Here is a 24,292-nt window from a genome sequence, read left to right as displayed (position 1 = left end):
ATCCCCCCTTGAAATCACTGAAATGCCCAATGCAGCTATTGTGTTGAATTGTCTCCTTTAACAAAGCATCATTTGTAAGATTCATACATTTCCTCAAAATTCCACATTATTACCCTTATCATTCCTTTTGAACAGGTCCATGAAAGGTTCCCATATAAACTGCTAATCATAACTTAAAATTGTCTTTAATATAATACCTCAAGTAATTTGTTCATATTATTGTTTTGGTCTATAACTGATTATATTGATGTACAAAATTGTAGTCAAGGAGACTATCTGTACAAGTAAAAACTGGTAACTGCTTAGCAATCTATCATCTTAGAGAATTATCAGAGAAAATGACAGATTAAGTGACTTTACCTGGATCACATAAGTCATTGTGTGATAATGGCTAAAATTAAACCCAGTTTTTCCTGATATATATTGGTCCTCAAACCTCTATGCCAGGCTGTTTCCCATGATATGCTATATGATATATCAATAGAGATTCAGCCACCTAAGAGATGTTTTGGACCCAATGACCAAGCTAACATTGGCTAGTTAACAAGAGCTACAATAACTTATATCTTGAGAAGATTCCTTAAAACTAAATCAAATGCTAGTTTGGAGTTGTTTTGACAAACAGGTATTAATAATTCCACATGGTTAGGTTGTTTATTATTATTTTTGTTTGAGTGTATTTACTACCTCAAACATTATATCCTCATTGTCCGGGATGGGGAAAGGTAACACATTTGGAACCATTTTGTAGTATACTGTATAATTGTCGATGCCCAAACAGTCAAAATAGAATTCTATTTAACTATATATTTCACTTGATTTATCCGTTTGCCATCTGTTTGCTGCTTTTCGGTGCTCAGAAAAGTGTAAGAGATGGCATTTAATGCATCTATACGCTGTATAATGAGAAGTAGTAGGAAAAAGAGACAACTCCCAGTTCATTGACAAACATTGGTTTTACAGTTGGCTCTCATCACATGTGATTGTTGCCCAATCAATGCCAGGAAGTTGACTTACTATTGGAAAAATTGAACCACACATATATTTGTCTTTTTATTATAAATGATGCCTGAAGTCATATGGAGGATGTATCTAAATGGAAAGATGGTTTGAGGATCTTTTTCCTTAAATGTACAAATAGAGGAGTTGGTGGAATTAGTATCATTTAATGCATACATTCAGAGAAACATGGCAGCTAAGGGCAACAGTGGTTTTGAATAAAAGCTTATTTGCCAAATGGTGTAGTTTTGGAGGATGTTTTCAAAAATCTTCTATTCTCTTATGGAGTGTGGCAGGGGACACAATATTTACATAATTAACTTCAGTAAGAATTAAATTGAGAAATAGTCCAAAAATGAGAGACATAATGGAAGAGGTGGTCATTTGTTGAGCCTTGAAGTTAAGAGGCAGAGAAAAAGTAAGAGTGAATATCTCCATATACAAGAAAGGGGAGAAAGAGCAGTAGAATGAGGGATTTAGGGAATAGCTGATGGTCCAAGGTGACTGGGAAGAGCATTCAGGCCTGGAGAACAGCCCATGGAAGTGCATGGAGATAGAAGATAGAATATTATGTGACAGCAATAGCAAGTAGTTTGTGTAACTGGATCAAAGGGTGCATGGAGAGAAGTACATTGTTAAATTTTGTTTGTCCCTCATTCTCAGAGAGGACCATGACATTGGGAAGGTGATATCATGACTTTCAAATCAATTGGATTTAAATGAGACAGGGCTGTGTAAAGTCACTAGCCTTAAGCTCCCCTCCCCTGCTCCCCTCCCCTGGGCTCTCCTCTCTTCTCCTATCTCCTTTCCTCTCTCCTTTCTTTTCCTTTCCTTTCTCCTTTCCTTTCCTTTCTCCTTTCCTTTCCTTTCCTTTCTCCTTTCCTTTCCTTTCTCCTTTCCTTTCCTTTCCCCTTTCCTTTCCTTCCTCCTTTCCCCTTTCCTTTCTCCTCTCCTCTCCTCTCATCTCTCCTCTCATTTCTCCTCTCCTTTCTCCTCTCCTTTCTCCTCTCCTTTCTCCTCTCCTCTCCTTTCCCCTTTCCTTTCTCCTTTCCCCTTTCCTTTCTCCTTTCCCGTTTCCTTTCTCCTTTCCCCTTTACTTTCTCCTTTCCCCTTTCCTTTCTCCTTTCCCCTTTCCTTTCTCCTTTCCCCTTTCCTTTCCTTTCTCCTTTCCCCTTTCCTTTCCTTTCTCCTTTCCCCTTTCCTTTCTTTCCCTTTCCTTTCCTTTCTCCTTTCCCCTTTCCTTTCCTTTCTCCTTTCCCCTTTCCTTTCTTTCCCTTTCCTTTCCTTTCTCCTTTCCCCTTTCCTTTCCTTTCTCCTTTCCCCTTTCCTTTCCTTTCTCCTTTCCTCTTTCTCCTTTCCCCTTTCCTTTCCTTTCTCCTTTCCCCTTTCCTTTCCTTCCTCCTTTCCCCTTTCCTTTCCTTCCTCCTTTCCCCTTTCCTTTCCTTCCTCCATTCCCCTTTCCTTTCCTTCCTCCTCTCCTCTCCTCTCCTCTCCTCTCCTCTCCTCTCTCCTCTCCTCTCTCCTCTCCTCTCCTCTCTCCTCTCCTCTCTCCTCTCCTCTCTCCTCTCCTCTCTCCTCTCCTCTCTCCTCTCCTCTCTCCTCTCCTCTCTCCTCTCCTCTCTCCTCTCCTCTCCTTTCTCCTTTCCTTCCCTTCTGTTGCCTGCTCTTCCTTCTCTTTCCTTTTCCTTCCCTCCTTCTTTCCTTTCTTCCATCTCTCCCCCTCTCTTTCCCTCCTCTCCCTCCATTCACATAGAAAATCATACCTTTACCTGCAGATTCTCTGAGGACTGGAAAGATAGAAAAGGGTCAGGTTGTGAAAGTTCTAGGAGGAAGAATCAACAGAAATGCATAGAGGTTGCAGCAAACAAATTTTAGCTCAATGTCAGGAAAAATAACCTAATAATCAGGGCTGTTCCGAAATGGAATTGGCTGCCTCAAGAGGGAATAGGATGCAGAGGAAGGAATGGTCAGATCAAATAGACTCTGAGGCTCCACCCAACTCTACAAGGCTGTGATCACTTTCAGACCTGAAATTCTGTCACTTTATAATTAGAGTATCACCAATAGTCAAATAAAAAAGTACATATTAGATATTCAAGTACGGGTAGCTACATAACAAAAGAATTATTCAATTGAACATCAAAGAAGACTGTCCGGAGGAGATGGATTTTGAGTTTTGAATTTAGTCTTGAAAGAGTTGTGTGACCTGGCAAGTTGTGTGGCCTTGTGTGAAGAAGACATAATACCAAGAAAAAAGTCAGAGAGCTCCAAAAACAAATTTTCTTGACCAGAACGGGCATTTTGGAAGAGGCTCTGTACTAGTTACTAAATCTCCAGAATGGGTGAAAAATAAAATATATTTTGTATTTGTAAGGCAAGTTAAGGCAGGAATGGGAAAAAGTCTCTTTGTAGTCAGGGTCACCAAAAAAATCAGAAGGGAATTACAAAAACCGCACAGTTGGAGGTTTGCAGAAATAGGACATTTGTCATAGATGCTGTTGTTGACCTGCTTGGTGTGAAGAGACTGGGTCATTTCATCTCATAAGGCACTTTCCAGCACTGTGGTTAGTGCTATGATTAAAGAAGTCCTACAGAGAGGTAGGAGCCAAAAAATACACAACTTTAGACTGTACCACTATCCTGGCGATGTGGAAGATCAGGAGCTGGGGAGGGGGAGAGTGTTTCTGGAATAGGAAAGGATATTATTAATTTGTCATTCAGTCATTTCAGTCATGTCTGACTCTTTGTGACCCTGTTTAGGATTTTATTGGAAAAGATACTGGAGTGGTTTGCCATTTCTTTCTCCAGTTCATTTTACAGATGAGAAAACAAAGGCAAACAGTATTAAGTGACTTGTCCAGGGACACATAGTAAGTGTCTGAGGGCAGATTTGAACTCAGGAAGATGAGTCTTCCTGACTCTCAGCCAGGCATCACTTAATCAATAATTCAGTTGGCCCTTGTCACTTTTACATGGATTTGGCTGTTTGTAGAACAAGGTTCAGAAACAGGCAACCCTCTGAGGCTTGGGAACGATGGCACTGTGTTGTCTTAATTGCCAAGAAATATCCCTGATATGAACATCTCTTTGTGTCTATAGGAAAGCTAGAGATGGAGGGGATGGTTGGTACAAGAATTAGAGAATAACTGAATTTGAGAGATAAAAGGGACCTCAGTAGTCATCAAGTCAAATCTACAAATGAAAAGAATCCTTGTTATAGTAAGGTCAGCCTTGGCTAAAGAACTCCAGGCAGAGAGAAGCCCTTACCTCTTGAAGTAGCATATTATACTTTTGGACAACTCTAATTGTTAAAAAGTTTTCCTGTTATCAAGCTGAAAATTGCCTCTTTGCACTTTCACACATCGCTCCTGGGTCTATCCCCTAGGGTAAAATGGAATTTAAATCTAATCATTCTTCTATATGACAGTCAGTCAAATACTTATGCAAAGGTATTATACCCCCTCTAGTCTTCTCTTCTTCAGGCCAAGAACCCCCAGTTCCTTCAATCTGTATTCATTTAAAAATGGAATTAATATATTTGTCATGATAGTTACCCCTCTCCAGCTATTCTTTCATTTATCAATCACCTTTTTAACTGTGATGCCCAGTACTGAACACACAAGTTCGGATGTGGTATGACTAGGGCATATTACAAGGGAAGCATCATCTTTTTATTCCTAGAAACTACATCCTTCTTAATGTAGCTCAAAGTTATATCAGCAAGACCCTGCTGAGTCTTTTTTTCCCTTCCCTCTAGGCATCTCTTATGGTATGGCTGTGCTTAGTAAATCCAATAATAGGGAAAGGAGGTAGGAGGGAATGTGGTCAGTTTCCCAGTAATGGCTGAGTCTGTGATGAGAAAGTCATACAGATATAACCCTGGTTACATTTCTATATGGTGAATATATATTGAGATTTTAAGCCATTTCTTTTCAAACTAAGGGCGTATTTGAAAAAAAAACACATTCAGTTTTAGTAATTAATAGTATAGTGCATTTTGTATGTATATATTAGAATACTATCTCAATAACTCTTAACTGGTTCCATGTTGTTCATGAGAGGAAGTACCATTAATATTAAACTAGGAAAATATGTTTTTTTTTTAAATTTACAAGAGACCCTCCATCTGAGAAATATAAACAGGAATTCTGAGGATCATAAATTTAGATCTGAAAAGGACCTCAAAAGTAATTTGGTCCAATCTCTTAATTCTATAGATCAGATAACTGTGACTCAGTCAAGTTAAGAGGCTTACCCAAATATACAGTTATTAAGTAGCCAGTTTAGGATGAAAGTCGGTTCACATGAGCCTAAGCTAAGAAATGCCAACTAACCCAAGAATTATGGTTTCTTTTGCTCTGTCTTGGAAAAATTCAAAACAAAAACAAAACAAAAGATTTTGTGTGTGTGTGTGTGTATGTGCACATGCACATGCTCATGTACACCCCCATGCACATTGTGTGTGTTAGGGAAAGGCCTATAACTTCAAGCCAATAGCATTTTTTTCTGTTGCCCTTCATCCCTTTTCAGAAATCCTTTAACTTTTCTATTTGTGTAAGTCAGCATACATCCAATTTTTCCTTATGACAGAATGACGCCAAATGCCCAATAATTACATGCAAATTCAATGCTGGTAGCTTTGAAAGGTTATGAATTCACACTTTCAGAAAGACTTAGATAGGGGATACTTTCAGAGAACTCTATAACTGGAAAAAAATTAGCACTGAGTATAGTTATGTTATATCGCATCCAGCTGATGAAAAGTGGCTTTCACATACTTTCTCCAAAACTAAAGGATCAAGAAATAGATACTGACAAAACGATCTAACTCACTCCAGAAGAGAGTCTCTCTTTCTTCCCTGTTATATTTCTAGGAAATAGCTAGATAGCTCTGTATCTTTTTCCATTCTGGAAACAGGCAATCTTGAGGTCTTCCTGAAGTTTGCTTCTTACACTTTTTTTCCCTCTTTGGAAGATTGGAAACCTATTGACCACTTCTCGGAATAATACTTTTGAATTCATAAAGAAATATATGCAGTTATAAAGGAAAGTAATTACATAGAAATCAAGTCATCAAGTTATATATATATATATATATATATATATATAGTAACATATAACATACACATATATACATATGTATGTGTATATATGTGTGTGTATGTGTGTGTGTGTATATATATATATTTTAAAGTTCACCCATCCCAGGTTAAGAACTCCTGACTAGAGTATCTGCAATGTAGCAGAAAGAGCTCCATTGGGCATGAGGATCCTTAGTCTTGTCTGTCTTTGTACTGAACATTGAATAAGTCACCTCACTTCTCTGGGACCTATTTTCACCTGTAAAATGGGAGCATCCAACTAAATGATATTTGAAAGGTGCTAGCCTTAAAGGTCAGGATGTCTTTCTGTGACCTCAAATTCAGTGTGTTCTAAAGTAAACTTCTCATCTTTCTCCCCAAAACATAACATTTCCTTTAACATCTCTCTTTGTTTTGATGCTAGTTTCATCATCCCAGACACCCAAGCTTGAAATCTCAAATAAAGCATTTCTTTTTCCTTTCCTTCCTTCTTGTAAATAATCACCTAAGACTTGTTCCTACCCTAAGCAATGTCTCTAGATTCTAGATCTACATGTTCACTTTTACTGGAAGGAAAGGAGGGAAGGAAGAAGAGAAAGAGGGAGAAAGGAGGTATTGAAACCCTGGTCTTCTGATTCTGCATCTAATGCATTTTCCCTAACTATACCATAGGTATTTCTTTGCATTTTTTCCCTCTAACTGTATTATATTTTTATGCATGTCTTATCCCCTGAGTTCCTTTAGACCAGGTACTGTTATTTTTCCTCTACATTTCCCCAGGGCCTGGCACTGTGCCTTGAATATAATAGGAACATAATAAATGTTTGTTGAATAATTTTCATAATGAAAATGCTATAAGTCAGGATGTCCTTTGCTCTATGGGGCTAAAGGTTAGGAAAAGAGACCTTCAGACCCATGTCTTAATCCCTGAGGGGCACAAGAGATCATTTCTGAACCAGAAGGAAATAATCATTAAGGTCAATCTATGGTTACACATTTCTCTTGTCCCATTGGATTTTGGATGTCTCCTAAATTTACCTGGTTCTAAATCCCCAGGAGTACGGTCTATAGTAATTAAATATTGCTCTATCAGTTTTGTTGAGGCAGCTAGGTGATGCAATGGATAGAGCACTGGACTTGGAATCAGGAAGACTTATCTTCATGAGTATATATATGGTCTCAGTCAGCTGTGTGACCCTGGACAAGTCACTCAGTTCCTCATTTGTAAAATGAGCTAGAGAAGGAAATGGCAAACCACTCCAGTGTCTTTGCCAAGGAAACCCCAAAATGGGATCATGAAGAGTTGGACACAGTTGAAACAACTGAAAAACAGAACAGGTTTTTAATATGTAAACCACCAAAAAAAACATTTGCAAAGATACTATCAAGTCCATTGACCACACAAGTTTCAGCTGTCTCTTATGATCCCTGAGAAATAAAGAAGTACATGTGGACATAGATTTGAAGTAGCTGTAGCCCATTTTAGAATATAGGATAAGTTTAAGCACCATCAGTGGTAGAATATTATAAGGTCCTGGAAAAATATTGTTTCATTCTGTTTTATTTAATTTTTCATTTTGTGTGTGTGTGTGCGCGTGTGCGCACGCATATGTGTGTGTGTGTGTGTGTGTGTGTGTCCATGTCCATGTGTCCCCAAACCCTAGCCCAATGCCTGGAACATAGTAAATACTTACTGACTATTTCCTGAACTGAATCCTGCTCTGAAATGTAAAGGCAGCTTGACCAGCAAATACATGTGTATTTGAATGCATCTATCATGAGTAAGCTAAGCTATACGGAAGAGATCAGAAAGAATGTATAGGACAGTTCCTTTGCTCTTCTACTGTGGGGCTGCACTCTTAGATCTCTCAGTCATTCTAGCTGTTTGGGTCCAAGTTTACCAGATTTCATTGCCCATTACAAGTCAGAGCAGGTACGATGATACCCACCTCCTGTGTTAACTCTAGGATTAAATAAAAACTCTGCTTTTTGGAATTTCAAGCTCTTCACAACCAGGTCCCAACCTGCCTTTCCAAACTTACTCTCTATTGCTCCCTTCTCACATTCTAAGATCCAGGAAAATGCTGAATTTCTTGATGTTCTTTAGATATAACGCTCAATCTCCTCTCTCCATGTCTGCACTGAGTGCCCTCCAAACCAGGAACTCCTTCCTCACCTCTGACTCTTGGACTCACTAGTTTTCTTCAAAGTTCAATTCAAGCGCTACCTTCTATATGAAGCCTTTCCTAAGATCCCCAGTAGCTAGCACTTTCTATACCTCCCCCCTTCACAAAAAACAGAAAAATCACTAAAATGAAACTACCTTGTGGAGTGAAGTTGCTAGGGGGATCCCTTATAAAACTGTGGCATTCCCCACTCAGAATAGTGAAGTTTTGTATGTGTGCACATGTATGTGTACATGTATGTATATAGAAACACATATGCATGTGTATATCCATATCTCTCTATACATATGCACATGTCTACGTCCTAATAGAACAGGGATTCTGTTGGGTTTTGTTTTCTTTTTCTGTCTTTATCCACCTTTATCCACACACCCCTGTATAATTCTTGGCCTGTCATCAGTGCTTAATAAAGAATTGTTGACTGATGTATTTCTTTACTTGTTTTCCTTTGCCTGTAGTGCCTGACTGATGATTGCTTTCCTATCAGTTCCTGAAAGTGAACAGCCAGATTTGATATTGCCCTTTGTTTATTTGTCAGACTATCAGCTGGTCAGCCAAAATCCAGCCACTTTGGAGAAAAGATGTCCCTGGAATAGAAAGTATAAGTCCTGAACCGGATGTATTAGAGTCCTTTAAGTCAATCAATCAATCAATCGCCCAGCATTTATTAAGTGCAAACGAAGTCTCTGTTACTATGGCAGGCATTGGGGATACAAAGACAAAAAAATGGAGCGCTAGTCCTCAAGGAACTTATATTCAATTAAATGGGCTTGACATTGCAATCCATCTCCTAAGAGTCTCATACAAAAGAATGAAAGCAGAGGTATAGAGGACAGGCAGTGAAATCAGAGTTCTGTGGGCCTTTCCAGGAAAGGCATGTGGCAGGACTTTGGCTGGAACCCCTCCCAGCTCCCTCCTTCTCATACCTCCTAGTGTATATTGACAAGTTCAGTGTGTGCCAAATTAAGAACCCAGAAACAGTTACAGTAAGGCAGAAGGGAGAGTGCTTGAGCTGCCAAAAAGACAGGTGCAAAGGGTTCATGAATATTACTTGAGGAGCTACAGTGCATGTAACATGAAAGGACCGCCTGTAGGCATTCTGTGTTCAGGCAATTTGATGTCGGGAAATGGTTGTAGGAAACAAAGACAGTCACAGAGGAGTTAAGAACACCAGACGTCTGCCCTGAGAAGGGCTTCAACCAGATGGTCTCTAGGAAAGTGTGAAAGTGTGTGTGTGTGTGTGTGTGTGTGTGTGTGTAGGTGGGGAGGAATGGGGAGGAGCAACCTAAAAACTTTCGTTCAATCTTATCCTATTGCAAAAAGGAAAATGCTGAGGTAGTTGGGAGCTCAGAGAAGTAGAGAAGAAATGGGTTTTGTATTTATCCTATAGTCAGGCAGGAATATAAGCAATCCTGAAATATTCTAGGCTCTTGATCAAAAATTATAAGGATCCTTGGAGGTTGTCTAATCCAACCATTACATTTGACAGCTGAGGATACTGTCTGTCACTTTCTGCCTGAGTACATAACATTAGGCAAAAACACCATCTCTGGGTCTCATTTTTATTAATTGTAAAATAAAAGTGCTATACTAATTGGCCTCAATGGTTTAACCCAGCTTTCTATCTCATCATCCTGTGAAAGTGAGGCTCAGAGAGTTTAAATGATTTAAGTGTACAAGGTCATAAAGAATATAAAAGGAATGGATCCCACCAATCTAAATACATCACAAAAGAGCAGTGAGATGATGATGAAGTGATAGATAGACAGATAGATAGATAGATAGATAGATAGATAGATAGATAGATAGATAGATAGATAGATAGATAGGCAGGCAGGCATTTCTGGTCTATCTAGATTATCTACCACTTCATTCAAACAGGATAATATTCAACTATTAACATCCATGGGTGGTATAACTAGGCACTCAGAGGTCACCCTAGATTTAGGTAGAAATGAACGCATGAGTATTGCATGGCCCCCAAGGTAACCAGATACTCTCTGGTATGGAGAATATCTATTCCACCAGCCTACTGTATACTATAGTGTCATCGAAGTTTTTTTCCATGAGTTCAGTTTCAATATTTGTTAAAAAGGAGTAATAAAACCTACCTCACAGTGGGCATTATCAGGAAAAGGGCATAGAAGATATGGAAGAAAAATTAGGATGTTGAAAAGGACATTGCCCTGTAAATTTACAAAGGGTTCTGTGGTGCTCCAGTATTTGTATTTTTATTCCATTGAATCTCTTGATGTCATTTCTTTTAAGTTTACATTATTTGGAGCACTGATTCCTACGATGAGGTTTCCTCTAAAGTAGTTTTGCAATAATAAAATCATTGATTTCTGAAGGCTGATGAATGCCTTCCTTATTTACTGGTACTCTATACAATACCTTTTTTTAATCTTATTGAGAATAGGTTCCTATTAATGCCAGCAAACTCCAGACAATATAACTCCATTCCTGTAATCTTTTGAGTTTGACTCCCATCTTGGAAACTGAGCAGTGGCCACTTTAAAACATAGCAAAGTGGTTAAAGTCAACGAGCCAGCTTCCTGGGAGGGCTACGTATAGACTTTCCTTCTGACTTGAAGCAAATAAAAAAGTTGACTCTGATCGGAAGGTATCATTGGACCAATTTATCCAGAAGTTACAAATGGACCATTTAATCAGAGGAAAAAATGGGGAGGGGCTTGTTCAAAAAAAGAACAACTAAGAAATTCATGCCACTCAAAAGTTGTCCAAATGAATTGTCTTTCCATAAAGGATACTTCTTGTGAAAGTGACATGGTTATTCCAGAAAAGAGTTGTTAGGTTATATTGGCCAATGTTTTTGCTGCCCATTGGTGAATTAATTATTCACATAATAGCAGTGACTATGAGTTACATAAGGTGACTAAAGTTGACTCTGATGCTGAAAAGATTGTGAAAGAATAGAGCAAGTACTAAGCTATTTGGTCCAACCTGATTAAGTAGGTCACTTTTCTCTTGGAAACCCATTTTCAGATTTCCATAATTGACTTTCTTTGAAATGATGATGGTTGAAGGGTGACCCCATTTAATTGTAATAGGTTACTTCTCAAAATGGCTTGTAATATCCCTGGTTTTATCTCAAATCTCTGCTGCAGTCATCATAGCTCATTAAAAAATTTTTTCGACAAATACTTGTGCTTGTTTGTTGATGATCCAGCACTTACCTTCCATTGCTTTAAGAGAATTTGGAATGAACTGTCTGAGAAATTGTAATTATGCCTTATTGCCCTGAAGCATAAGATCATAGTTAAGAGGTGGTGCAGACAATTACTCTGAAATAGATTGTTGGTGAAGACTATTGTTTAACAAGATGTACCAGTTTGTCATTTCTCAGCATGTTACTTCATTTTCTAACGTTGTTTAGCCATGTTTCATTCTTCATGATGCTGCTTGGGGTAGATATTGGTAGATATTGGAGTGGTTTGTCATTTTCTTCTCCAGCTCATTTTACAGATGGGGAAACTGAGGCAAACCAGGGTTAAGTGACTTGCCCAGGGTCACTTGACTAGTAAGTGTCAGAGGCTGGATTTAAACTCTGGAAGATGAGTCTTCCTGACTCTAGACTCAGTACTCTATCCACTGAGCCACCTAGTTCTATAAAAATAGCAAAATCTCTTTGATAGTGGACTCAGCTAAGTGTTAATCTGGAGGAATTACTAATATGTAATTGATGGGTCTTAAACATTTGCATCCATACTTAGCTGAGGATTTACCAAACAAAAATGTTGATCTCTATAGCATGTTTAAGAAATTGAAGAAATAGATTCAAAATAAAGTCTGGTAATAATGTGCAAGTATGTATCCTTAGACTAAAGGAAGCAAATGTTCAGAGATAGGCAAGTTGGATTAGCGAATTCATGTTTTGGGATTCCATTAGACTTCTATTGTCAAGGCAGATTAAGTGTTTGCTTTTAATCAAGGATCTCTAATCTTCATTAAAAAAATATTAGTACTTGGGTGTTTATAAAAATGTGTTTGAGTTAAAAGCATCATCAACCCAACAGATGTGTGTTATCTGGCTTTTCCCATCTGGAGTAGGCTCAGGAAAAAATGTATTAAAGTCAATAATAAAGGCACAAGATTTCTCTCAAATATAGATCTTTCCTTAGTAGTAGCCCATCAATCAATGGGCAACTCTCTGAGACTATACACTGCATAGAAGGTGCTAATTTTCATTGGTAAAGGGATTTTCCTTACCTGGAAGATCCCTATACTATTATGGCAAAATGGCACTAGTTGGGGGGGAGGGCATGGCGAAATTACATATGGTATGCCCACCATGTCCTAAGGCAACCTGAGATTTAAATAGCTAACAGGCCTCGAAGATATTGTCCAGAGAAATTCATAACAGGCAGGATCAGGAGAGAGAAAGCCAAGATGTGGAAACAAGGGAACTTATCCTTTATTTCCAAAGAGAGAATCATCAGATGCTGGTACAGATCGCAGATATGGAAGCAGAGAAGGGTAGAGAGATTAGGCAGTCCGGTACTTTATTAAGAATAAGATTGATCTAAATTGATCTAAAATTATTCAAGTTGAGAAACAGTATTGAAGTAGGAGACTCAAATATTTTGGTAGCCTTTTTATTAAATGATTTTACCAGAAATTTGAACACCATTAATGCAACTAAACTTATTCATCATGTGTGAATACAGAGTTGTCCTAAGGTCAGGAAAATCTGTGTTTAATCCTTCCTTTAACACATGTGAGTTGTGTGACCCTGAGTACATCATCGAAGCTCTAGGTGCACCAGAAAATTTTCTAAGACTATAATTATGAAGAAGATACAGATATATACAGGTAGAGGAAATCCCCACCCTCCCTCCTAGGAGATCCTTGCACCAATAGCTCCTTACACAAATTGTATAAAATAATGATAATTAATAATATTCAACACTTTCAATTCCTCCTCTAAGTCCTCATCAATATTCTTTGACCATTTATCCTCATTCATTTTTTTAATGTGATTATAGCAAATAATTAAATCTTTTAGTTCTGCTTATCTCCCTCTTTTACATTTTTTATAAAGGTCTTTCCAGATTGTTTGCATCCCTCCTACTTGTCTTTTGGCATTGGCGATCGCTATTGCTATAGATATCAGAGGACCTATAGTACTCTGCTTAGCTCAGCAAATGTCTGGAATATTGTCATCATTTGTAGCCACCACAAGCTGGGAGGTCTTTACTAATTTGGCGATCATGATAAGGATATCCAGGTTGGTAAAGAGCTTTGAGTGTATTCCATGTGAGGATAGGTTGGAAGAACTTGTATTGTTCAGTCTAGAGAACATAAGACTTGGGAACATGATGGCAATCTTTAGGTATTTGAAGGGCTGTCACATGGAACAAATATTAGACAGGTTCCATTTGGGCCCACAAGGAAGAACCAAGAACAGTGAAGAAAAGTTGAAAAGAGGCAAACTTGGGCTTGATGTTGGGAAAAGCCTTTGGAAGGTATAATGGGTGGCTGCCAATGTGAGAGTTTTGCCTTGACTGGAGATTATCATATAGAGGCTGACTCACCATCTCTCAGGCACCATAACTGGGATTCTTCATCATGTATGTGTTGGATTGGGTGACTGCTGGAGTTTGTCTCACCTCTAAGACTCTGATTCATTTGGGAGATGCAAAATTAAGTCCAAACTGTGAGGTCCTGTTGATTTTTATCCAAGTAAATTATAAATCCAACCCCCCTTTTGGAGGCTACTGGAAGTGAAGAACCAAGTCAGATCAGTCAACTAAAATTATATTTTCAAAAGATTCATTCACTTGACAAGAGAAAATGCTCTTATTCTTTAGAAGTGCTTCTTTCTCTCTCTCCTATTTCTTTCTCTTTCCTTTCTTCTTTCCTTCTTTCCCTCTATCCTTCCTTCCTCACTTTCTTTTTCCTCTCCTTTTATGTTTTCCTCTTTCTTTCTGTCTTTTCTTCCTTCTCTCTTTTTCATTTCCTTCATTCTTTCCCTTTTCTTTCTTATTTTATCCCTTCCTTCCTTTCTCTTTCTTCTTTTCTGTCTTCCTCCCTTCCTTCCTTCTTCCCTGCCTCCTTTCCTTCCTCCTTTCCTTCCTTTCTCCTTTCCTCCCTCTTTTCTTTGTTTCTTCCTCTCTTTCATTCCTTCCTTTTTTCCTTTCTCTCTGGCATGTGTTTATCTATGTGATCACCATCAAGCCATTGTTTTTCTGTTCCTAAAACCCTTCATCATTGCAAAATTATTTCCTAAGTGGAGACTATTTTCATTTCCATGAGTCTATTTTTGTATTTCCAGGATCTGGCATTCCCTATGATTTGGGCCTCATTATATGTGACATAATGCATGATGGCAACAGCTTTATGATTTCTTGAACTGGAGAACAAAGCAGCGGGATGAGGAAAATGCATTTCCTCTTTGGATTCCTTTTCAGTGCGTCCTAAGATATGCTAGGTGTCACTAGATAATTCAGCTCCTTGCTGTTTAAAATGCTTGTTTTTCTTGGGTTAGCAGGAAGAAAGGGGAAGGCAAGGACAAATGAAAGAAACTTTTTCTCTAAACAAGCAAGCATATCTCCTTCCGTGCTTTGCCTGTTGCTTTCTTCTATAACCCAGTCAAACAGATTGTTAGGCAAAATGTAATGTGTTTTTGCTAGTTTTACACATAATATTAATGTAATACCTTTGTATGATCCTTGCTATTTCTTTTATAAATACTGATGTTGCAAAATTGTATTTGCCATGATAATGACATCTACCTAGTCATCATTGTTGAAAGTGGCAATTCTAGTTTAGAGGGATATTTCTCACACTCAGCCAAATCACAAAAAGAATATTTCATTTACATCTAGTTCCCTGTAGGAGACTGCAAATGTATTCTGTGAGTTGTCTTTATCCATAAGGATGCTGCCGACCTAACAGTATTGCCCCCCCCCCCTCCCACACACACACACAAAAATTTCCTTCTCTTGGAAGGTAGAAGAGAAGGCTCTCAGCTAAACTTTAACCCAATGGGTGCTGCTGTGTGTTCCTTTCAGGGATCTGCAGTGACAGAATGAGTTATGGCCAACCCTATAGGGATTCTCTCCAGCCAAATGAGGTGTTGGGGCAATAGGAGGGTGTGGAACGAAAAATAAGTCTGGCATTGAGATCATGCCCAAGACAGCTTGACAAGAGAACTTTATTTTGTATGCCCCTAGACACTGCTTTTGTTAGCCATTTGTAGTTCCCTCACCATCAATGAAAGGACCCATTTTGGGTGTGGTCATGAGACCTAAGGGTTACACCTTAGCATAACCATCTGAATACTTTCCCAAATACCTTCACTTACAAAGAATGCAGCTACTCAAAGGTGTCCCAGATATTTCACCTAACCATATCTCTGTACTTTCCCATAGTCAAACACTTTCTACTTTATGTTGCTCTTTATTTAGCAGAGTCTACAATAGTATTTTAGAATTAACTTTCAGGCTTAAGGTCATTGACATTCAGGGCTCTGCTCAGAGCCTAGCTATTTAATCAGGCAAAGTAGCCAATGCTATCAGTAAAGTGCCTGCAAATCACAGACTTGGATATTTTGTTTGTGTCTCCGTGAATCATAGCTACCATTAGGTTTTAAATACCTTCACAATCCTCAAGGGCAACACCTGGGAACACCATGGCAATTACCTATAAAATTGAATCTAGCATGTTTACTTTTTGGAGATGCAAATGCACTATTGCATTTTTGTCCTTTTCCCCCTCAATTTGCAACAGATGGAAAATTTTCCAGCAGACTGGATGTGCATTGTTCTTAAGCACAGATAGGATATGACATATGTGAGCCCTCGGCAAAGTTTGAACCCCAGTGTGTTCCTGGCCACCAGAGGCATTGAGCCTTCACTGTATAAATGCATGCAATTTGCCTGAGCACACAAACAGTGCCTACTATATGTGCCATAATAAGTGTAGCCTTCTGACATTAAAAGCAAATGCATATATACGTATATATAATGTGTGTATCTAAATATGTGTGTGTTGTTCAGTTGTTTCAGTCGTGTCTTTCCCCATTTGTGACCCCAGTTGGGGTTTTCTTGGCAGAGATGCTGAAGTGGTTTACCATTTCCTTCTCCAGCTCATTTTACAGATGAGGAAACTGAGGCAAACAGGATTAAGTGATTTGCCCAGGGTCACACTCTTGCCCAGTCAGAACTTCCTGACTCCAGGCCCAGTGCTTTTTCCACTACATCACTTATGTATATGTACATTTATGTATGAGTGTTTTAGGTATGTAGATGTATGTGTATATGCACATATAAATAAATTATCCCTTTCTGCCATCTTTGGAAGCTTCTCCATCATATAATATCCTAGGTTAGTTCCGTCTCTAGACTTCACAGAATCACAAAGAAACTCTTTTTAATTATTTTATTTGTTTTCAGTTTTCTACAATCACTTCCAAATATCTTAGATTTTTTCCCCTCCCTCCCCCTTCTTCCCTCCTCACTCCCTCCCTGAGACTGCATGCAATCTTATATGCAAATAGACTCTTATGAGGAAGTTGTAAGGACTCCCAGATGTCAATGAGTCCTCTCTTTACCTGAATAGGACTCCTCAAAAGTGATCCTCCAGCCTTTGCTTGGGGGGCTCCACTGATAGGGATAATCACTCCCTACAGAGGTGGTTCCTTCAACTTTTGCAACGACTCATTGTGCTACTGAATAACTCCCAGTTCCCTCACCATGTTGATGGCCAAGCTGACTACTACAATCTTCTCTCCCTCTCCACCCCATGTTAATGGTCAAATACAAACAATCATGGATAGCTCATATCCCATGAGCTTCAATTGAAGGAACATGTATCTGTGTACATCCTTTGTGTGCATATAAGCACACATATGCATATATGTAAAGACATGTATGTATGTATGTGTATATATGTATACACTTTGAAAACAGAAAAAAACATGATCAATTACAGATTTAACATTAACCATGTGAATTTGGTTAATGTCAGTCTTCGACACATCCGTGAACTTTTCATTGTACCTTTTGTGGTTCAGTCATTTCAGTTGTGTCTGACTCTTTGCATCTCCATTTGGGGTTTTCTTGGCAGAGATACTGGAGTGGTTTGCCATTTCCTTCTCCAGCTCATTTCGTAGATGAAGAAACTGAGATGAACAGGGTTAAGTGACTTGCCCAGGTTCACACAACTAGTTAGTGTCTGAACCCATATTTGCTTACTGGTCTTCCTGACTCCAGGCCTGGGGCTCTATTCGCTATGTCACCTAATTGCCCTTTTGATTGCACCAGATGAGATTTTGTTATTGGTGTACCATCCCACCAACACTTTTATGTAAGGTTTTAAGGAAATGGAAAGGAACTCATCTTCAGAAAGAAAAAATTAAAGACTGAGTCTCTTTGATTTAGAAATTTAAAAGCAGTGATATCTGCCTCCTGTACTTAGAGATGTGACCTTTCCAAAGTCTCTTCTCTGTTTGGAATTTGTGAGCCCAGAAAACCCATGCATGAGACACTGTAGATTTCCTTAGATAAGAATTGAATCCTACAGCTTCTTTTGTGGCAAGAATAATTTACAGGCATTAAGCTTGGTTAGTCAACAGAAAATCACCACTTTAGAGAATCTCAGTTGTTTATAATTCAATGCTTCACACAATTATGACTCTATCAATGGATAAACCCTCCCTTAATGCAGATCTCAGCCCCTATGCATCACTGTAGATATTTTCCAAACATTTCAAAAGTATTCAGTACCTGGAGACTACCTTCAAAAAATAGGTCTCTCTGACCTTGATCTTGCTAACCTAGTCTTTGGATAATAGATATAAAATCTATCGCTTAGCATATCCTCAGAAATGTTCAACTTAATAAGGAGTTGAAGTTAGAAGCTGGACTCTTTGTGGTGGCCAAAAACTGGAAATCAAAGGGATGCCCATCAATTGGGGAATGGCTGAATAAATTCTGGTATATGAGTGCAACGGAATACTATTGTGCTATAAGAAATGATGAACAGGAAGACCTCAGTGAGGCCTGGAAGGACTTACATGATCTGATGTTGAGTGAAAGGAGCAGAACCAGGAGAACTTTGTGCACAGCAATGACCACAGTGTGTGAGTTTTTTCTGGGAGACTTGGAACTTCATTGCAATGCAAAGATTTAAAAAAAATTCCCAATGGTCTTTTAAGGCAAAATGCCTTCCACATCCAGAGAAAGAACTATGAAATTCAATCGCAGAATGTAGCAGATCATTTTTTTGTGTGTGTATTACGTTTTGGTTTGTTATATGATTTCTCCCATTCATTTTAATTCTCCTACACAGCATGACTATAGTGAAAATGTATTTAATAGGAATGTGTGCATAGAACCTATATAAAATTGTACACCATCTTGGGGAGGTAGGGAGGAGGGAGGGAAAAAAATCTAAGTTATATGGTAGTGATTGTAGAACACTGAAAATAAATAAAATTAATAAAAAAAAAAGAAATTAGGAGCTGGAAGAGATCTGAGGGATCATCTAGTACAGTCTCCTAATTTTACAGATAGGGAAACTGAAGCCTAGTGACTTTAAGTAACTTGCCCAAGGTCATACTCAGAGGTTCTTTTTGATATTTGAACCCAGATCCACTGACTCCAAATCAGCTGCATGTCACACATTCCCTAAATTTTCACTTTCTGAGCATATTTATCATTAAAGAACCTTGACACAATAAAGCATCCTGGAGTAATTTTAATGAGTAGATCATTGTTATCAATAGCTATTATAAAATATTCTGAAAATATTTTTCTACATCATTCAAATGTGGGACAACTACATTGAAAAAAATTATAACTGTTAACTCCCACTCTCCCATTTAACTCCATGTTGGCCACCACAGGATACATGCCTTGTGCCACAACCTTGGCCCTTGAACCACATAGACTCATATTACACCTAAAAGTGATCCCTTTACCCAATTCCAGAGTCCCCAAATGGAGAGTTAGGTTGAAGAAGGGAGAGTTAGAAGGTGTTTGAGAGAAAGAATTGCTGGAAATGGCTTGTGTATATGCGTATAAAAGTCAAGTCAAGGAATATCAAGAAGCTATATAACTCCTTTAAGGGTTTAGACTGCAAGAGAGAAAAAAAAATCCTTCTTCTGTGAATAATGAGAAAGAAAAATTTGCAGGCGAATAATTTGAAGTTGAGCTATGGGCACAAGGTCCTTTTCCTCTTGAGTGTTTCTTTAACAAAGAAGAGGAGAGATGAAAGAAATGAATAATGCTGTACTTAATGGTCAAAGGTGAAATACGCTTTCAGGAAGAAATAGAGTTATCCACAGCTCTCATTTTCCTCAACTATTAAATGAGAATACTAACAAAAGCTGCCTCTCAGGAGTGTTGTGAGGACTGATGGAGATAATATTTGGAAAGTAGCTGGCCCAATGCCTGGCACATAGTAGGCACTCTATAAATGCTTATTTAACTTTCTCTCTCCCTTCCCATGATTATCTCACAATCTTATCTGGATGATTCCTCAAAAGACAGCTTCTTATCAGGTGGCTAAGACAGCCTGTGTGATTTTAATGCTTATTTACCAGTTTCATTTAAATTCAAATTGGGGCTTCACACTTTGGTATTTTCCCTTCTAATTTCAGATGACAGTACACTGCACGGACCAATTTTTATCCATGAACCAAGCCATGTGATGTTCCCACTGGATTCAGAGGAGAAGAAAGTGAAATTGAATTGTGAAGTTAGGGGGAATCCCAAACCACTTATCAGGTTTGTTGAGTTTAAAAGCAAAGGTTACCAGTTTCTCTTATTACTCAATAAAATATTTATTGATCACTTATAATGTATAAGAATATTATACATGTATATTTATATAATATATATGCAGGTGGACATAAATGCACACATCTGGTATTTATCACCTATATTGTACAAAGTATACAATACACATGATGAAAATATATACCTGGTGAAATATACATGATTAATACATGTATAATTACACACACACAAATCACGTATATACAAATCTACGCACATGTATATGTGTGTATATACACATACATATATGCATATGTAATATCCATACTCATATAGATATGATTACATATAATGGGTACATATATGGATATACACACTGTTACACTAGGTGTCCCAAAAGTCTTAATTTATTTTAAAACTTAAAATGCACCAAGTTTTTTGGGACAACCTGTACCTAGATACATATCTAGCTATATGTGTATGTATGCCAATTATTTCAGCGGTATAGAAAGTTTCTGCTAGAGAGAAACTCTTTCTGTTAATGTAGATGGGCAACACTTGGGTAAGTTGTGGTCATGGAGAGTTGCTTGGGGAAAATGAAAAATTGAGCCAGTCAGTCACTGAACAATAAGTAAACATTTCTTAAGCACTCACTATGTGCCAGATACTGTGCTGGGCTCTGGGGATAAGAAATATCAACAAAAATAATCCCGAAAGGAGCTAACATTCCTATTAGGGAGACAACATTGTCACCCTGACGTATAAGATACATACAGAGTAGGTGTAAGATAACCCTAGATAGAAGGCTCTATCAATTAGCAAAGACAAGAAAGAAATGCTGAAAGTAGCTTTTGAATTTACTCGTAAGGGATGCAAGAGATCCAAGAGCTGGAGATAAGGACACAGAGCATTTCAAGCATGGGGGATGGCCAGCAAAGGCAGGGAAATGAGAAATGGAGGGCTGTCTACGATTTGCCTGTTGTTATCAATTGATTGACTTTGGAGGCTGTGCTTAAAATTGATTTCTCTTTAATTCCTGGGTGGCCAAAGTCAGATTTGTTGAAGTTACTCTTGTTTGCAAATGGCATTGGGCTGATGATATAAAGTATTACATACTAATACTAAAGAGAGTCTCCTAAATGAGATTCCTGATCACTTAAATTAACCATATAGGGCATACAAAGTGGATGAAGAATGACTGTTGCCCAAACTATGATACTCAATTGAATGAATAACCCAGAGATGGGAGAGACAAACAGAGACAAAGAGACAGAGAAACAGAGAGACATCCAGACAGAGACACAGCAGAAGAGAGAGAGGAGAGGATTGTAGCGTAATTCTCCCTATCTAGATATATTTCTGTGTGTATCCTTCAGTGACCCACCCATAGAAAAGTGGCCAGAAGAGTACTGTACTATTTCTAAATGTCCCCTAATCATGTACATCAGTGTGCTGTGACTGTCACCTCCCTGTGGGTTGGGGACAACTTTCTGAAAAAGGCAGATCTATAATGTAAAGGCCCTTCTGAGACTGAGTCACAGTGATGACAGCTGTCTGATGGTCTCTCTCATCATGTCAGTCCTTGTTCAGAAAGGCCTCCTACTGTCTTTAGGATAAAATACAAACTCTTCTGGCATTGAAGGCCCTTCTCATTATGAAGGGCTGTTTCTCCAGGTTTATGAGGTGTTACTCCCTGTCATATACTCTATGTCCCATCTAAACGGGTCCATTTGTTCTTCCTTGGAAGTAACATTTCATCTCCCATTTCTGCTTGTCACTTATACCTCTTCCTCAAAGAATCCCTCCCTCCCTTTACCTCCTCCACAAGGCCTTTCTTGAGCCCTACAAGTTATTGGGGCTCCATTTCCCAAAATTACTTTGCATGTGTTACTGCATCTATATATGCCATTTACCTCCAAAAGAATGCGGTAAGTTCCTTGGAGGCATTTTCATTCTGATGCTTCCATTTCTATCACCAGTGTTTTTCAAATGAATCAATTAAATGATTGATTGATTATTCCACTGGAGAAAGCCCAAATAAGCTAATATAGCAAATGTTCCTCATTCTTAGTGAAACACCAAGATGTATCATTGGCTCCTGTATTCTCCAAGAGCTTCCTTCATTGCTTCCCTAGTCTTTCCACTGAACAACTAAATCCTAATTAGGAAAGCATTTCCCTAATTAGAACGTATAACCCTGGCATTTCACCCCCTTGAGCCTCAGTTTCCTAACCTGTAAAATGATAAGATTAGGCTAGGTGATCTTTGATGTCCCTTCTTACTCTGGACCTGTGAATCCATCATATTATAAAGTCACTTAATTTTTTTTTTCTAATTGCCTCAGTCCACTCCCTAACTAACTCTTTTAAGACAGACTTGTTGAATCTTGCCTTGATTCCCTGGCAAAAACACAGATGCTTTCTATGTTTGTATATGGCCCATGGAACAGGCCCATTTCCAGACCTGTACCATCCCCTTCATCTTTTCCTGCTTTAAATGTGAAAGAAAACGAAATCCATAGTGGGAGGAGGGAAGGGAAATGTCCTATTTGAAGTTGACACACCCCCCCTCCAACCCCCAATAGTGCCCTTTAATTAATATTGCAGTGATAACTTAGCATTATTTGATATTGAGACTTTACCATGCTGCTTAGTAGGAAGAATGTGTAAAGGTTATTATTCTTTTAAAGCCCACCAGGAAGAAAGTCAAACAAGAAAACGTGATGAAATACACCTAGAAAGGTGAACAAGGGAACCTGGGGCATTTCTCTCATTGCTCCAATCCTGATTTTCTCCTACAGTTTTTATAAAAGCAGGTTGGTGTCTGCATGAGCTTTAAAAAAAAATTAAAAATCATTCTAGGGAAGGCAAAGATCATGGGAAAAGAATGGAGGAAGCAGTTCCGACTGCAGCAGTGTCTTTCTTTCTTCAGTAATTCAATCTTCTGATTGACTTTGAGAAGGGAGGGAAGGCACTGCTAGGACAGATCCCACGGTTATCCACTCGGCAGGGTTGTTCAATAGCGTTTCCTTCACAGACACCCCACCTGACCCCTACACATTATACTTTTCTCTCCATTCAGCTTCCCCTTTCTATTGTCCCCATTCCCTTGCTTTTAAATGAGTTGACCCAAGCCCAGGAAAGATGAAGCACTTCTGACTCACCAACATGCCCAGAAAGCAATAGCATTCCAGAGGACATGTGACATCATTCACCCTATCTCCATGTGGGCCCTTCAGGCAGGGTGACTTCAAGTCCTTAGCTGGAGGTTGGGCTCCATGGTAGACCCACTTTCCACTGTGACATTGGCACTCAATTGAACCTGGAAACACAAAGCTCAAATCAGCCAGGCTTTTTTTTTTTCCTTCTCATGGAGTCAAGTTGAAATAGTTTAAGGAGAGAGGGGGTGCCACTGGCAGCAACTCCTTCCTGCTAAGAACATTCCTATCTATGTATCTAGAACTTTATAAAGAAAGGAATCCAATGATGCCCAATCCCAATTGTGTGTGGGTTCCCCAGGAGATTGATGACCCTGCCCATGCATTCTGCTAGCATGTCAAAGTTGGAGGGCCTCTCCTCCTGTGCCATCATATCTTCATTGTTTCGGAAGTGCTAGTGCCCATGAAGTGCCTTATGGAGTACAAAGAAAGTAGGTGATTTTTCAAGTTTTTTTTTTTTTTTCCTAATTCTCAGTCAAATAAGAAACTGAATGCAGGGCTTGTTGAAATGAACAGGGACTACATTGTCATAGAAGGCCTGGCAAGGTTTTGTATTAGAGAGTGCAAAGAACTGCACAGAAAATACTTTTTTTCCCCCAATAATTCTCTTCACTATTCATGTATATAAAGCAATCAAGCAGACCCCCCAAAAAATACCTTCTGAAAACCACTTTGTAGAGAATGACCAGTGACGATAGACCAGTAGTCATTCTCATAACTCTCTCAGCTGCTTTTCTGATGGGATACCATTTCTAAGTCCCAAATTCTAATCACAGTTCACACGATGTTGCAGTTCCTTCTCTGAGTTTTCAGAATTGTCATACTGAATTGATCTGCTGTTGTTTGAAGTGAGAGCCAGGGTGGAGGCCTGCTCAACTGATTAAAAAGAAAATGTCCAATGGGAAAACTCTGGCAAGTGAAAACTATTTTTATCCCATTAGATGTGCGTTCTTTGAGACTGAGAGCAGGAACTGTCTTTTGTCTTTCTTTGAATTTTAAGTGCTTAGCATGGTGCCTGGCACATAGTAGGTGATCAATAAATGTTCACTGACTAACTGATATTTA

At 38.7% G+C, this 24,292-nt stretch overlaps 1 protein-coding gene across 4 annotated transcripts in view; it reads left to right on the top strand.

Moving 5' to 3' along the window:
* LOC140497550 (contactin-4-like) overlaps nucleotides 1-24,292 on the top strand; it is a 588,779-nt gene that overhangs the window by 205,428 nt on the left and 359,059 nt on the right. For all 4 annotated transcript variants that reach the window (XM_072598641.1, XM_072598642.1, XM_072598639.1 and 1 more), the window contains exon 3: nucleotides 19,893-20,019. In XM_072598641.1, coding sequence (XP_072454742.1) covers nucleotides 19,893-20,019 — 127 coding nt within the window. The remainder of the gene's footprint in view (nucleotides 1-19,892; nucleotides 20,020-24,292) is intronic.

Source organism: Notamacropus eugenii, chromosome 3 (assembly GCF_028372415.1).
Source record: "Notamacropus eugenii isolate mMacEug1 chromosome 3, mMacEug1.pri_v2, whole genome shotgun sequence".
Lineage (NCBI taxonomy): Eukaryota > Metazoa > Chordata > Mammalia > Diprotodontia > Macropodidae > Notamacropus > Notamacropus eugenii.
Note: the sequence above shows the minus strand (reverse complement) of the source record. Positions and strands in the feature narration are given on the sequence as shown.